Here is a 13,731-nt window from a genome sequence, read left to right as displayed (position 1 = left end):
ATACTTTTTATTATGTTCTTCGTCTGTCATCTGGAATGAAAGTTAATGTATGCCAAGCAAGCATTTTGCAATACCCATGGTATAACTCAGTAGCGTAGCCAGGATGTGTGTTTGGGGGGGGCCCAAGTGCTGTTATAGGTACATATAGAAAAATTACAAACAAAAAAATATATAAACATAAAAATATATATAAAAATTACATACATCAAAGTACTAAAGTACTTTGTCGGACCTCTTGGGGGGGGGCCCGGCCCCTCCGGGCCCCCCCCTTCCCTACGCCACTGGTATAACTGAACGTAGATTGCGTACTGCCCATGGTGATTAGAGAGCACATACGAAAGATATACTTGCGAAACCGTTGCTTTTTCCCAAAGAGGACCGTCCAGATAAACATCAACACCGCCGCCATGCTATTGCGGAAGAAAAACTAGATATTGACAGGAATCACTTTAGGTCGTTTCCAAGATATTGTTCTCACTACAGCTGAGCTGCAAATCCTGAACGCTCATATATAAATGCTGTAGTTTCGGTGCATTCTTTACAACAAATGTACGATTTATATGTAGAACAATGTGAACAAAGGGAAGTCGGTCCAGTGAAATTACATACATATCGACATGTGTTCAATAATGAATTTAACATCACATTTAAAATGTCAAGCACCGACACTTGTAAAACTTGTAATTCGATGCTACACATAGAACCTAGACCACCTGAATATCATATACATATTCATAAAGCCGAAGCAGCCTACCAATCTTTGAGAAATGCAAAATAGGAATGCAAGTACATTAGCAGCAGCACCATAGTTGCTGTTATGGATCTGAATCAAGCACTTCCAACACCGATGATATGCACGCGAACTGTTTTCTATTTACAGTAGTTGTGGACATATTGTTTCGGGTTCCATTTCTGTCATGATGATTCTGCTGTTATGTGTGTCTGGTCAGAATCTGTTGCTTCTCGTGATAGTGATGAAATTGCAAGGTGTATTCTTCGAGTGATGATGCACCTACCAGAGATATTCGCAAGAGACGTACTAGTGTACAGTGATTCGTGTGTTGGACAAAATAAATATTCGCTCATTATAGGACTCTGACTGTATTTGTTAAATGTCACCGACCTCCAGACAATAGAACATAGTTTTGGTTCTTGGTCATATATTCCTCCCCTGCGATGCTGATTTCGGTATCAAGTCATCGAAATGACAACAGGAGTCATGAAGGTTGTATCAGCGTTGCGGCATGTTCTGATATTTAGCAAGAAAACAGAAGATGGGAAGGTCTTCAATATGAGAGCAGCGACTGGCAATGAAAGGCAGCCAACTAGTCCAGGTGAAATATACATACTCCACATGTGAGCCTTTGAGTACTCTACGTTTGCAGCGAGGAAGAAGACAACCGCGCTCTCTGCAAGATATGGTTTTCCTGAAGGAAGACCTATTCAGAAGCCTAAGTATGACAATCTAATGAGCATGTTAAACTACATTCCACCAATCCATCACGAATGTTACAGATCTCTAAAATGCAATAATGGCGACAGGAACTACGTACGGGTAGAGGATATTGACAGTAGCGATCTCGAGTGTTAGTGTGAAGTGTCTCTTCAGGGACGTGAGTATTGTGCCCTGGGTAATTGCTCTGGGTTTATTGTGCAGTATAATGTGTATGATACTTGTCTGCAGTGTTGTGTTTATAGTGTGTACGATTCTAGCATATTAGGGTGCTGCTGTACAAAGGAAATATTTTTGTTCTCTATAACAAGTTATTTGCGTGGCTACACGAACATTTGTGGATTTCTTTCTCACTGAGTAGAGTACGTAAACGTTATTTGCAGAGACGAACATGGTCTACTCTGTTGTGTTATTCTGTACGTTACATACATATTCACGTATTGGAACTTTCATTTTGATCCATTGATATAGAAAGCTCGTATTGGTTTGGCAACCATAATCATGTGCATATCTTATGTTTATTTCTTCTTAAAGATTCATGGTGATTTTTTCTGAAACATATCAGACCTTCCTCTAATATATGTGGTTGTAATTATGTACCTTTCTTTCATAGTAAAACTTTTGTCAGTTGCAACGCAAACCCTTCTGTTTCTCGAAAACATTAAAATGTGGGATACGCCCCTTTTCCACTAAGCCCCTCATTTATAGCAAAGCATGAATGAAACGACCATGATTTCAACACACAACCTTACATTAAGCTAAAAAGTAACTTTGTTCCCCTCTCAAGAAAGAAAAGAAAAGAACAAAAAAAAAAAAAAAAAAAAAAGCTTTGAAAAATTTATAAATTTTCATTAGTTACGAGCTGAGATTTTCACTGTTAACCTTACTCATATCATCACTTAACCAGTATTGTGCCATCGCTATTGAATTACCTGCTGTAAATTGAAACATTTATATGCATTGCATTTTCGTACTACCCTCAAAAGTTTACATAGGATAAAATAGCAATTTAAATATTTTTTTTTAGTCCTTTGTCTGTCTGTCTGTCTATTTTTAAAGCTATATCTACCCTAAAATTCTTTTCTGGGTACAGTCCTGTGTGTATGCTGTGTGTAAGTACAATCTTGTGTGTATCTATGTCTTGCGCATATTTATGCGTATATGTCAATTGTCATGTACGGAAGTTAATATTCTGATGTGGGCTAGGTGTATTTTTTAAAAATGTTATTTGAGACTAAGAAAATCTAAAACCGCTCCCTGAGTTAAATTTGAGACTATACTATCTAAACAACTTACGAATTAGCGTCAACTCACATATAAAATAACTGTGTGTCTATGCCATTCCAACTTTATTTAAAATTCCAGAATAGAGCACAATATGTAATTTTATAAATTTCGCACTTCTAATAGGGGTACATACCATGCCCTATTATAGAAAAAAAGTGAGTTGTGCGTCTGTGCTTATTTTCTTTTACAAAGAAAGGTAACTCTTTTCTTATTTTATCTCTTCCGAGCAACATAAGATGGCACGAAAGAATGACATGACACGAAGTAATGAAATGAAACAATTAAATGAAATTCTTAGTTTTATATTTCACGATTTTAACCTTTAGACTAAAGGAGACGGATGTTTATGACCAGTGTTAATGATTATGGAAGAAATGTAAGGTGAAACTATGAAAAAAAAAAAAAAAAGGACAACTGAGAAAAACTATGGATATAGTACTGTCCACAAACTCACATGGAACAACACGAGGTCCATTGTAGCAGAAATGAGCGCTTTATCATTATACCATTACGCCCTCTCAAATGACGGTCAGAAAAATTATATTCATGATGAAAATTCTGCACCAGAACCTGATGATCAGGGTAGAATAATTTAAGAAGAATATACAAGACCGATGAATGAATGGGAAGTCCTAGATAATATGAAGTAGGACAAATCCTCCCTGATACTTGGTATTCCATTGAAGGAGCAAGGCTTTCCAGATAATTTAAGATCCTATACAAGATACAGAGGTTAGTCGATATTGATAATTATGTTTCAATTGTTATAAACGTTGACAAACTAGAACTGAGTTTTGAATTTTGATGGACGAAAAATCTTCTGAAATCGGTAATACAAAGAGAACTTTCAACAAGCTGCAAACTTTAATATTTCTGAATCTTAAACACAGGTTACTATAACAACTATTGACAACTATTGACAACTATGACAGAGGAAGTTCTGATTACACCGTACGCTGCCTGCTAAAAAGGAAGAGTTATCTAATGGAAATGTCTGTATATATAAATGCGTAACCAAGAAAACAGAGACTTCTTTCTAAAAATATTACGTTAAGAAATTTGGGAAAAATTTTAAATGATTTGTATTTCCTGTATTTCTTTTAAATATTTATTTGAATACCACCTACAGCATCATAGATTTGTTTTGAAGGATTAAAATATATTACATTGAGAAAATATTTTATATTACATTGATTTTGGTTAACTATTCTATCAATTTAGTGTACATTCATAAACAAAAAATATGTACATAACTTGTCAGTGTTGTAATATTAGAATTTATGAATTATAATAATTCATACTTTTGTTTAAAAACTCAGCATACAATTGTAAGTTAATCCTTTCATTCTCAATGCATTGATTTTAGATGTGTTTTGTAAAAGAGCCAACATTTTTCAAGGAATTGAGTTTTCTTTATTTTCCCTTACAAAGTGACAGAAAGAAAGAAAAAAGTGACATATTGCACATGTAGATTTTCCAGATCTCATTTATTGAATAGTGTATAATCTGAATAACTTACACAACCTGTTTATTATAAGTGTATATATAGATAATACAAGTAAAGTAAATCATTTATTTCCTACTTTGAAGTGATAAAACTATCATTTGTTAAAGAACAGCACTTAGAAAATATAAAGAACTAAGCTTAAAGAAAGATAAATTTACACCATCGAAACAGATTTAAGTTATAGTTCTTTAGTTAATATTCACTATTTAATTCTAAACACAAAAAAGGTTTGTTAAGTTATTAATACTGAACGGGCATGAGAGGACAAACATTATGATAATTTAAGAACAGGCCCAATTTTGTCCTGAAAACAATTGTTTAATATATTGATACGTTTCGAGCTCATCCATGGAGCTCTTTTTCAACCTATCAACACAAACTCACAGCAACAATTGTTTTGAGAACGAAATTGGGTCATTTTTCTCAAATTATATTAAGTTATGTTCATGTAAGTATATATTCCGGAGATTCCAGTGATAAAGTAGTTGCTTGAATTATTCTGAATATGAGCACATGAGGATATGAGCAGCTTCCGGTCATAGCAATCACTGTATTTGATGTTCTATCGTTTCATAATAAAAAGTCGACAGTCCGAGGCAATTTCTGCCTCTTACGTATAAAATTATCACATTATCCGTAAATCTTGTTTCAGAAAGTATTTTCTATATCATACATACCTGGAAGTAGACAAGACTTGCTTTTCCCGTTGCTAGATGATAGCCTGCTGCTAGCGCAATCGCATTGCCCTCATTGGCTGTTATGACATGATCTGTTGCTGGAACATTATCTGTCACGTAAGCACAGAAGTCTAAAAGAGAAAAGGGAACAACCAATTTCAGCATTTGTAATTATCTAAAATATTTTAGAAGAACGAGAAACGAATACAACATTCTTGCCCTCAACATCAAACATGTGAGATTTTGAGTTTATTAGTTGTTTCCATTTATTTGTAGTTGTTATTGATATTCTATAATATTCTTTTCATTGAGATATCCTGCAAGCAGCGCTCAAATTTGACCTGGACTTTTATTTTCACTTGTTTTGAAATAAATGTATAGTATTTGGCAATATTGAAATCTCACGCTAAGACACATTTTTACGTTGATTTTCATATTCATGCTAAATTTTTCTTGCAGGAAAAGAAGCAAATGTAACTATAGACATGAACCTGTACGCAACATCGAATAATTATTAAATTTCTACTCAAAGAAGGTGTGAGTAGAAGTGTAATCCACCGAAGTCTTAAAGCACAGTTTAATAAGATTTTGTCTTTCAATGTTTTGTTAGCGTTCATTAGGCAATAACGAATATGTGAAAAATATAAAGATAGTTTAGGCTATCGACTAAAGGCTTGACTTGTACGAAATCCAAAATCCGGAAACTTCCATAACACTGGAAAAGAGTGGATTACGACAATAAGTACTTTGAAAAATAACGAGTGTGAAATCAAGTGTTTGGTTATTTAAAAAAAAAAAAAAAAAGTTAAAAATGCAAGTAAAATTTTAACGCCTTCATGGTTCTGCTTCAAAACTTTGACATCTTTAAAAACTGATATTATATATTGATTTTTAAAATCATATTATTAATCTTTACTTCTACAAATTTAACTTCGTAGCAACATAAAATATACAATATGTGTTTAAAAACTAATGAGAGCGATGAATTTTATTATTTTTCCAAATGAAGGTTATCGCCTTCAAAATAGTCCCCTTGGGTAGCTATACAGTGATGAAGGTGCTTCCATTCTTTGTAGCAATGTTGGAAGGCTTCTGCTGGAATACCTTTCAGCTCATCGGTTACGGTCTTCTGGATATTAACCAAAATACCAACATGGCGCTCTTCCCTTCAAGTGGTTTTTGATCAAGGCAGATAGAAAGAAGTCACATGAACTGAAATCCGGCGAAATAGATGTGATGAGGAACCACGAGAATACTGTTTTATGTCAAAAACTCATTGATGGAGACTGCCTTGTAACATGATGCGTTGCCGTGATACAGCATCCAATCGGCATGCAATGCTTGATCGCACATGTGGCACCTTTTTGCTGAGTCTTTCAAGGACTTTCTGGTAAAAAGTTTGATTGGTAGTTTGAGTTAGTGATACAAATTCCTTGTAACTTCACAAAAGACTTCACTTCTTCCACTCCGTTTTTGAGGTTGAAGGTCTTCTCGCACGAGGTTCGTCTTCCACTTGTACTCGACCTTCTAGAAAGGACTCGTGCCATCTGAACACTTGTGCCCTGGATAGAAATTATTCTCCATAAATCATTGGTAACTCTTCTTAAGTTTCAGTAGCGGATTCGCCAAGCTTTACACAAAATTTGATGGTACAACGTTGCTAAGACGTTTGCCGGTCCATTTTCGTAACGCAACTCACAAATACAACTTCACTTCAGACGCTCTCAACAATCGCGTTGCAAGTGAAGAAAGTTGAAACTTGTACTAAGTCATTGGCAAGTTAATAAAACTGTCGTGTGGAGGTGGAGGCAGCAGCATTGTTCGTTTGTGAACAGTATTGCCAATCTCATTACTTTGCTAATACATCTCGTATTATTGTAAGTGTCTCCTTTATTTGCGAATAGTGAAACAAAATCATCTAAAGATCCTACAAAAATATTTGTAAAGGAAAAGAAAAAGAATGTTTAATTTATGGAAATTTTTATTCACTTGATACACGCTTAAATACAATTATAATATAAATTTAATTCTAGTTAACTTTTAGTGTCTACATCTAAAAAATCTATTAACATATTTTATTTTATTTTATTTTATTTTATTTATTTTTATTTTTTTATTTTATTTTTATTTTTATTTTTATTTTATTTTATTTTATTTTATTATTATTATTTTTTTGATTTGGAGTCTCGATGGAAGCTGTTTCCTGCATCAAGGCTTCGAGCAAATCGAGAAATTCATGCTGTTATATACTATAATTACGCTACTTATTAAAATAAAACTGATCCTGAAGTATAAACTAATCAAACTTTTCATTGTCACACAAGACAACAATAAACAATTTGGTTAATTAGATATAGGCCAAAACTATGATTAAATTTTGTTTCTGTTTAACTGTTACACTGTCCAAATATAAGGCATATATCAGTCGATGGACGATATCGAACTGAACAAAGTGAAATGCTTGAGAATATTTTCTCATTCGTTGTTTTCGGGAAAATCTAGAACAACTAATCTTTATGGCGTTTAAAAATATGCCATTCGTTATCAAACAAATGTAGATGATAGTTTTTTTTATCGAACTTTAACAGATTATTTATTAATTTATGAACTATATATGAAAAATATACACTGTTAAGTACCAGATTATATCTATTATTGTTTGGTTTCTCCTCGCGATGACGGTATATATATATATAAAGTAATTAGTATTTAAAATAGAAAATAAGTCCATTTATATAATATTGTTATATAGATTGTAGAATTAGTTTAGCCTAGATATATTTTCACAAATTGTTCAAAGGCATTGTATTGTATCTATTTTATATACTGATGAGTTTTATAGCATTTTGTACAATTGTACATGTAATATAATCCACAGATGATTAATAAATCTAATCTTATCTACTTGTGAAAAATAAGTTTGTAGTTTAATTGACTATTCATTAAATAGTTAATTAGACTACACACTTTTTTTAAAGCTGTAATTCAACTTTCAGAAATGCCTCTTTTCAAGTTTCACCAATGTAAGTAAGGTATCATCCGTAAATTTTTGAACATATTGATCAATTTTAAAGTTACATGTACACTACATCATTTACACAAATTATAAACAAGAACGGAAACTCTTTCCTGACACTGTTCCTTGTCAGATTCCATTCTTTACGTATGTAAAGTTACTTAATTGGCTATTTTGACACCATATTTTCTATCTTTTAAATAACTATTAAACCAAGATAAACTATCAAACTCAACCAAAAAGGTTTACTTTGATATTATTAAAATAAAACGCGTTGGATAAATCTTTGGAAAAAGAAAAAAGTGTTTGTCAATATTTCAGTTAAATTGTACTCGTATTATGTATTGTACTTCTATCAATTCGAGAAAACTAAATGATAAAAATTTACTCTGTTCAGAAAAAGCAGCTAATCTTTTTAGGAACACTTCTAGTGGAGTTATAAAACTGGCCAATAGTTATTTGAAGTTCTTGAACCTTTTCATGTACTGCCTTCATGAGTGTGATTGTTTAAATTCATCAGGATTCATGCAATTGAACGCATTATGGTTTTCGGCTTTAACCTTAAAATTGTAGGTTCTCATATACCTAAGTAGAGTTGATGCTGCTCCAACCAACAACAATATTCGATCGTTTATCTGTCCGAACAACTGCTTCTGTGGCTTGCGGTGAATACTCTATATATTTTTGTACATGTTGTATATTCGAAATGTCGCATGGACGCCATGTTGGGTCACTACGTACAGATTTTATTATTTATTTATTTTTCAGAATGCCGTAGTTGATCTATAGTTTGGAAATATTTTCTATCTTCATGTAAACTAACTGTATCTCAATGAACTTGGCAAACAGGTAGCCTAGGACATGTACTACTTTTCCTTTTGTTCAAGTGCGTGAACCTAGAGCCTCAAAAGGATACCTAAATATAAAAAGTAACCTTTTACGCGAAAACCCAGGGATCTTTCTTTTTTCAATTTCTCCCGAATTTATTAATCCGTGAAATATGTGTATGGTATAATTCGAAAGACTGTCTCATTCTAAAGATCAAGTATCACGTACGAACCACGAATGTAAGGAAATTAGCGTAGGAGCAGGAACTTCCTAAGTAACTATTTAAAATTTGCATACCTACTAATAGCACTTCAATACAACTTGGCAAATATATAGCCTAGAAAACGTAGTAATTTTTCGAGGAATCTTACGTAAAGGTACTTGATCAAGTGCAGCCCAAATAAAAATAAATAAATAAATAAATAAACATTTTCGAGAAAATTCCAGAACATTTTCCAGAATGTATGATTGAGTGACACATGCGTGTTGTCATTCGAAAGTTTAATTTATTCTAAAGACAATGACTTATGAAGCCTGAATCTAAGGTAATTAGGGTAGGAGTAGAAACTTTCCAAGTGGAAGTCTACCATGTGCATTTAAAAAAATAAAATAAAATAAACAGTAATTTTAAAAGACTTATTTTTCAACCGACTTTTACAGCCCCATTTCACAGTCTAGATATTAATTTTAAAGTGTTCATTCTTCTTACTTGTTCTGAATTTTGTGATGTTTGATCAAAATCATATTATCACGTCTTGTAGCTCAACAATAACAAATGTGGCAGACATGTGAATGACGAATTCGTTCTTGATTTTTATTAGGTTTTCGTTTCAGTTATTGTGTTTCAAAGTTGTAACTACTACTTGTGGATAAAAACAAATTCTTCCAGGGAAAGAAGGGAAGATATAAGTCACTTCCCAACGAAATTTTTAGTTTACATAGGATAAAATGGCATTTTAATTAATGAAGTCTCTGTAATAAGTGTTCTTGTTCTTTAGACAACTTTTCTTACGAGGCAGGATTATAAAACGATAAACATTGTTTTAAATGTAAAAATGAAATGAAATATTGGCTAAAGGAGACGGTGATGATGAGAAATGAGTGAAATGGTGAAATGAAGAAAGTGCGAGGAAACGGGAGAACTCTGAGAAAACCCACATGCACGGTGTTTGTCCACCACAAAGTTCACACGGCGCGAGCTGGGATCGAACCAGGGACCCCAAGCACGCTCTACCACTGAGCCACCGCGCCCCAATTTGCACATCATAGAGTACATACATTACCTTTGAGAAGAGAATCCGGGACGCCACAGAAGAAATCGATGCCACTTTGGCGAACAGCCTGATAAAACTCCCCAGGATCCAGAAAGTCTCTGACGAGCTCCGTTAGGTGTCCGGCTTCTTTGTTTCTCCGCTGTTGCTCCTTCACTTGCTGTAAAAAGCACACAAGCTACGATAAGTTGTTTCGAAACAACACTGACAATCTTTGGGAGATGATTTCTGACACATAGATAAGGCCAAAGGTATAAAAGTTTTTTAACTTGGGTGTCGCGTGACACTATCAAGAGTATCGAGAGATTGTTTTGTTATAAATTTAAAATATCAGCTCATCTCATAAGTAATATAGTTTTTTCGATGACCGCGAGCACCAGTGAACGCAAATCTAATTCAATCTATTGTAGTGGCCAGCGAACTCTATGCCACCGTTCATCGCCATCTGCAGAACCTTAGGTACTTGTTGAAACTCGGCAAATAGGTACTCTATGCGTTAACACCTCAACAAAAACAGCCTCGAGCGGACATCTGCATAAAGGGAGCCGCAGGAGCTGTGCCAAAACAGGACCTCCACCCCCTGCAGAGTAATGTTAGTGTTTGGTGGAATATGCGTGGAATAATCCATTTGGGCTTTTGCCACGTAACTGGACAATCAATGTAGATGCCTACTATCAGCAGCTTGAATGTGTACGGACTGCAGGTGGACTTGGAGAAACATTCTGCTCTGGTTCATTGCAAGAGTATGCTCATCTAGGGTGATAATGCACGCCAACACACGGGAAGAAGGATCTGTGTTAAGGTCAGGGAATGGGGCTGAGATAAAAGCCCCCACCCAGTGCTTTCACTAGATCTTGCACTTACAGACTACTATCTTTTTTACAGTCTCGAAAACCAACTTTCCAGGATAATACAAGATGAGGATCACGTGCGATGAACAGTGACCCAGTTATTTTCGTCCAAAACCAATTATTTCTTTCAGCAGAGGATTCAACAACTGGTTGACAGGTGGCAGAAGGTTATGGAATCTGATGGGCAGTATTTTCTTGACTAATGGTAGTCTTCCACAAGTTATCGTTCTTTTCCTCACGATACAAAAATACAACATTATTTATGAGATGACCTGTTGTAAAACGAATACTAAAATAATACTAAAAATAATACTAATTGTGATAAATTAATACTAGATTTTGTTCTTTCGTACAGCATATTAACTTCATAATCGAGGCTTTAGTTTTCACAATTGTTACATTCAATGATGATATTACATATCTGTTGTTAATGCTCTATATTGTCTCTATCTATCGGTTTATGTCTTAACCATAACGCTTTAATTCTTCTAATCTTTACACCCCAGCGAGCCTTGAGCATGCGAGATTGTCATATGTTTTCCTTCAGTTCGCTTCTTTGCTCCGCTACACGTGTATTTTTTTTTTTTTTAACTTCAAAGCATGGCGTCTCCTGGTGAGGGGACCTTAAGTTCTTTGAACATTCCTTGCTCGCTCCGAAACGTCATACTAAATCTCGTACCTTGATGTATAACGATTCAATAGAAGCATGTAATGGAATAGTAGTGGAAAAAATGCATCCTTCATCAGGTGTAAGATCCAAAATTCATGCAAGTAAATGAGATCTGCATTTCACTTATCAAAGAGCTCTCAAAATCTATCTTGTGCCTATACTATAGGTTTAACAATTTGTGAGAACAAAATAATTGAATTTAAAGATTAAAGTGAATCTGTGACTCCATCCCATGATCGGCAGAAGTTCCCTTCATTACGCTTGATGTATTGATGGCCCAGCCTCTTCGGTGGTGGCGCGGCCTCTTTCGCACTTTGTGATTTTCCTTAGGAAAGCATAGTAACTATATCATAGTCAACCAATGTAAATCAATTGCTGCGTTAAGGTCTTTCCAACTCTTCTTCACAGCCATCTACCTTAGGCAATTTCCCTTCGTTAGGGATGCACGCGAGACGAGACGAGACGAGAAATGGAAAAGTCTCGTCTCGTCTCGCAGCCTCAAATGTTGGTCTCGTCTCGTCTCGCAAATGTGAAGTCTCGTCTCGCGTCTCGCATAAAATTTTGAGTCTCATCTCGCGTCTCGCGCGAGACTTTCTCGCATGGTCTCGCAGTCTCGCATATATTCTGGGTCAAAATTTTGCAATGTGTTATTCTATGGCTGTTAATGAATGGTGATGTGATATTCTCTCCGAAGGCAGGTATTTGACCTAAAAGTCCCTTGGCAAGCTGAATCCATGGTGGTTTGCCATTGCTTTCCATGGGATGAATGTTCATAACATCCTAAGGAGACGGAACTTAGAGTTCAACATGGTATACGAACTTGTGTCCCCTCCGCTCCAAATTAAAAGAAAAGTTGTGCTGGAATTTGATTGCTGGACCATTAATTTTCGTCAAATTAATAGCATAATTTACAGCAAAACCAGCATAAATTGTTGCTGGATCCAACATTGTTTTCCAGCTTAGAGGTCTCCAGCAATATTTGGCTCTTTAAAATATCGTCGCCACTATCAACATTTACACGTTGTGTTCGTTTCCTTGAAGGGTGATTTTCCATTGTAAAGATGTTTTTATACTGCCAAAAGCGCTTGTAGACAACAAAAGAACTCCTCACAACACAATACGACCCAATTCTTTCGGTTCGTTCGCGCTTGCAGCAATGTTGCATTATCGCATTTTATCAACTTTCGCTTTCAACTTATATAGTGTTGCCAGATCTAGAAAATAAAATTACTGACAGATATAGGGCCATTCCTACCATCTCCCACCAAACCTATAGGGCCATTCTACCAAACCAGTGTTTGAATTAAACTTCTGAACTAGAGGGGGATGTTTTTGATAAATATATAGAAAGAAAATACTTATTCCATGTAAAAATATCATGTTATTTCTGCGAGCCGGGTCGGGGATAAACTTTGACGAGAGGGGATTTCCCCGCCATCCCCCAACATTAATCGCTAGTAGTAATGTGAAAAAGACAGAAACAACAGAAATATCACATTTCGCAGCAATAGGGAGTCTTATTCGCTTTTCAGACCAAAAACAGTTCATGTATTCGTGCGCGCCCGCGTGTATGTGTTTGTGTCGCAAAATAAAGTCCTAAATTGATGCTGTAATAAATTTCCAATTTACAAAGCTTTTGTTTTTCAGAAACTAAAGAAGGCTTTAATTCTGAAAATCAACCTTGAATAATAATAAATCTCATAAAATGTCTATTGCCGCAATCACTTTTTTGTTCCTGTAGGCATTAACGCTCAACTTAGAAAACTCAATAAATGTAAAATCACTAAATATACCATTAAATGTAATTCATAAATGTTGCGAGACTGCGAGAAGTCTCTCGAGACTTCTCGTGCGAGACTTAACCGAGTCTCATCTAGCGTCTCGTCTCGCGTCTCGCATAAAATGTTGTCTCGTCTCGTGTCTCGTCTCGCAAATACGGGACGAGACGAGACTTCTCGCGTCTCGCGTGCATCCCTACTCTTCGTTATTCTACAATGCTTTTTGATTTCACCACATCCCTTGTAAAAGGTGTTTTCTCTAAATCTCTTCTTGTCTTTTTGTATCAGTCAAGAACTGCTTTTGTCCATTTGTCATAATTTCTTCTTGCTTCATGTCAGGCCCACCGATACTTCAATATTTTATGTTCCTTATTATTAAAGCCTTTGGCGTGG

General features: G+C 35.1%; 1 protein-coding gene across 2 annotated transcripts in view; it reads right to left on the bottom strand.

Annotated features, from left to right (window-relative positions):
- LOC145686246 (phosphonopyruvate decarboxylase-like) overlaps positions 1-13,731 on the bottom strand; it is a 178,008-nt gene that overhangs the window by 34,672 nt on the left and 129,605 nt on the right. For both annotated transcript variants that reach the window (XM_081759354.1, XM_081759355.1), the window contains exons 3-4: positions 10,052-10,199; positions 4,925-5,055 (exon numbers count right to left, since the gene is read on the bottom strand). In XM_081759354.1, the coding sequence (XP_081615480.1) occupies positions 4,925-5,055; positions 10,052-10,199 (279 nt within the window). The remainder of the gene's footprint in view (positions 1-4,924; positions 5,056-10,051; positions 10,200-13,731) is intronic.

The sequence above is a fragment of the Thermobia domestica genome, chromosome 5, assembly GCF_964235325.1.
Source record: "Thermobia domestica chromosome 5, izTheDome1.hap1.1, whole genome shotgun sequence".
NCBI lineage: Eukaryota > Metazoa > Arthropoda > Insecta > Zygentoma > Lepismatidae > Thermobia > Thermobia domestica.
The sequence above is the reverse complement of the archived record's forward strand: the minus strand, read 5'-3'. Positions and strand labels throughout refer to the sequence as shown.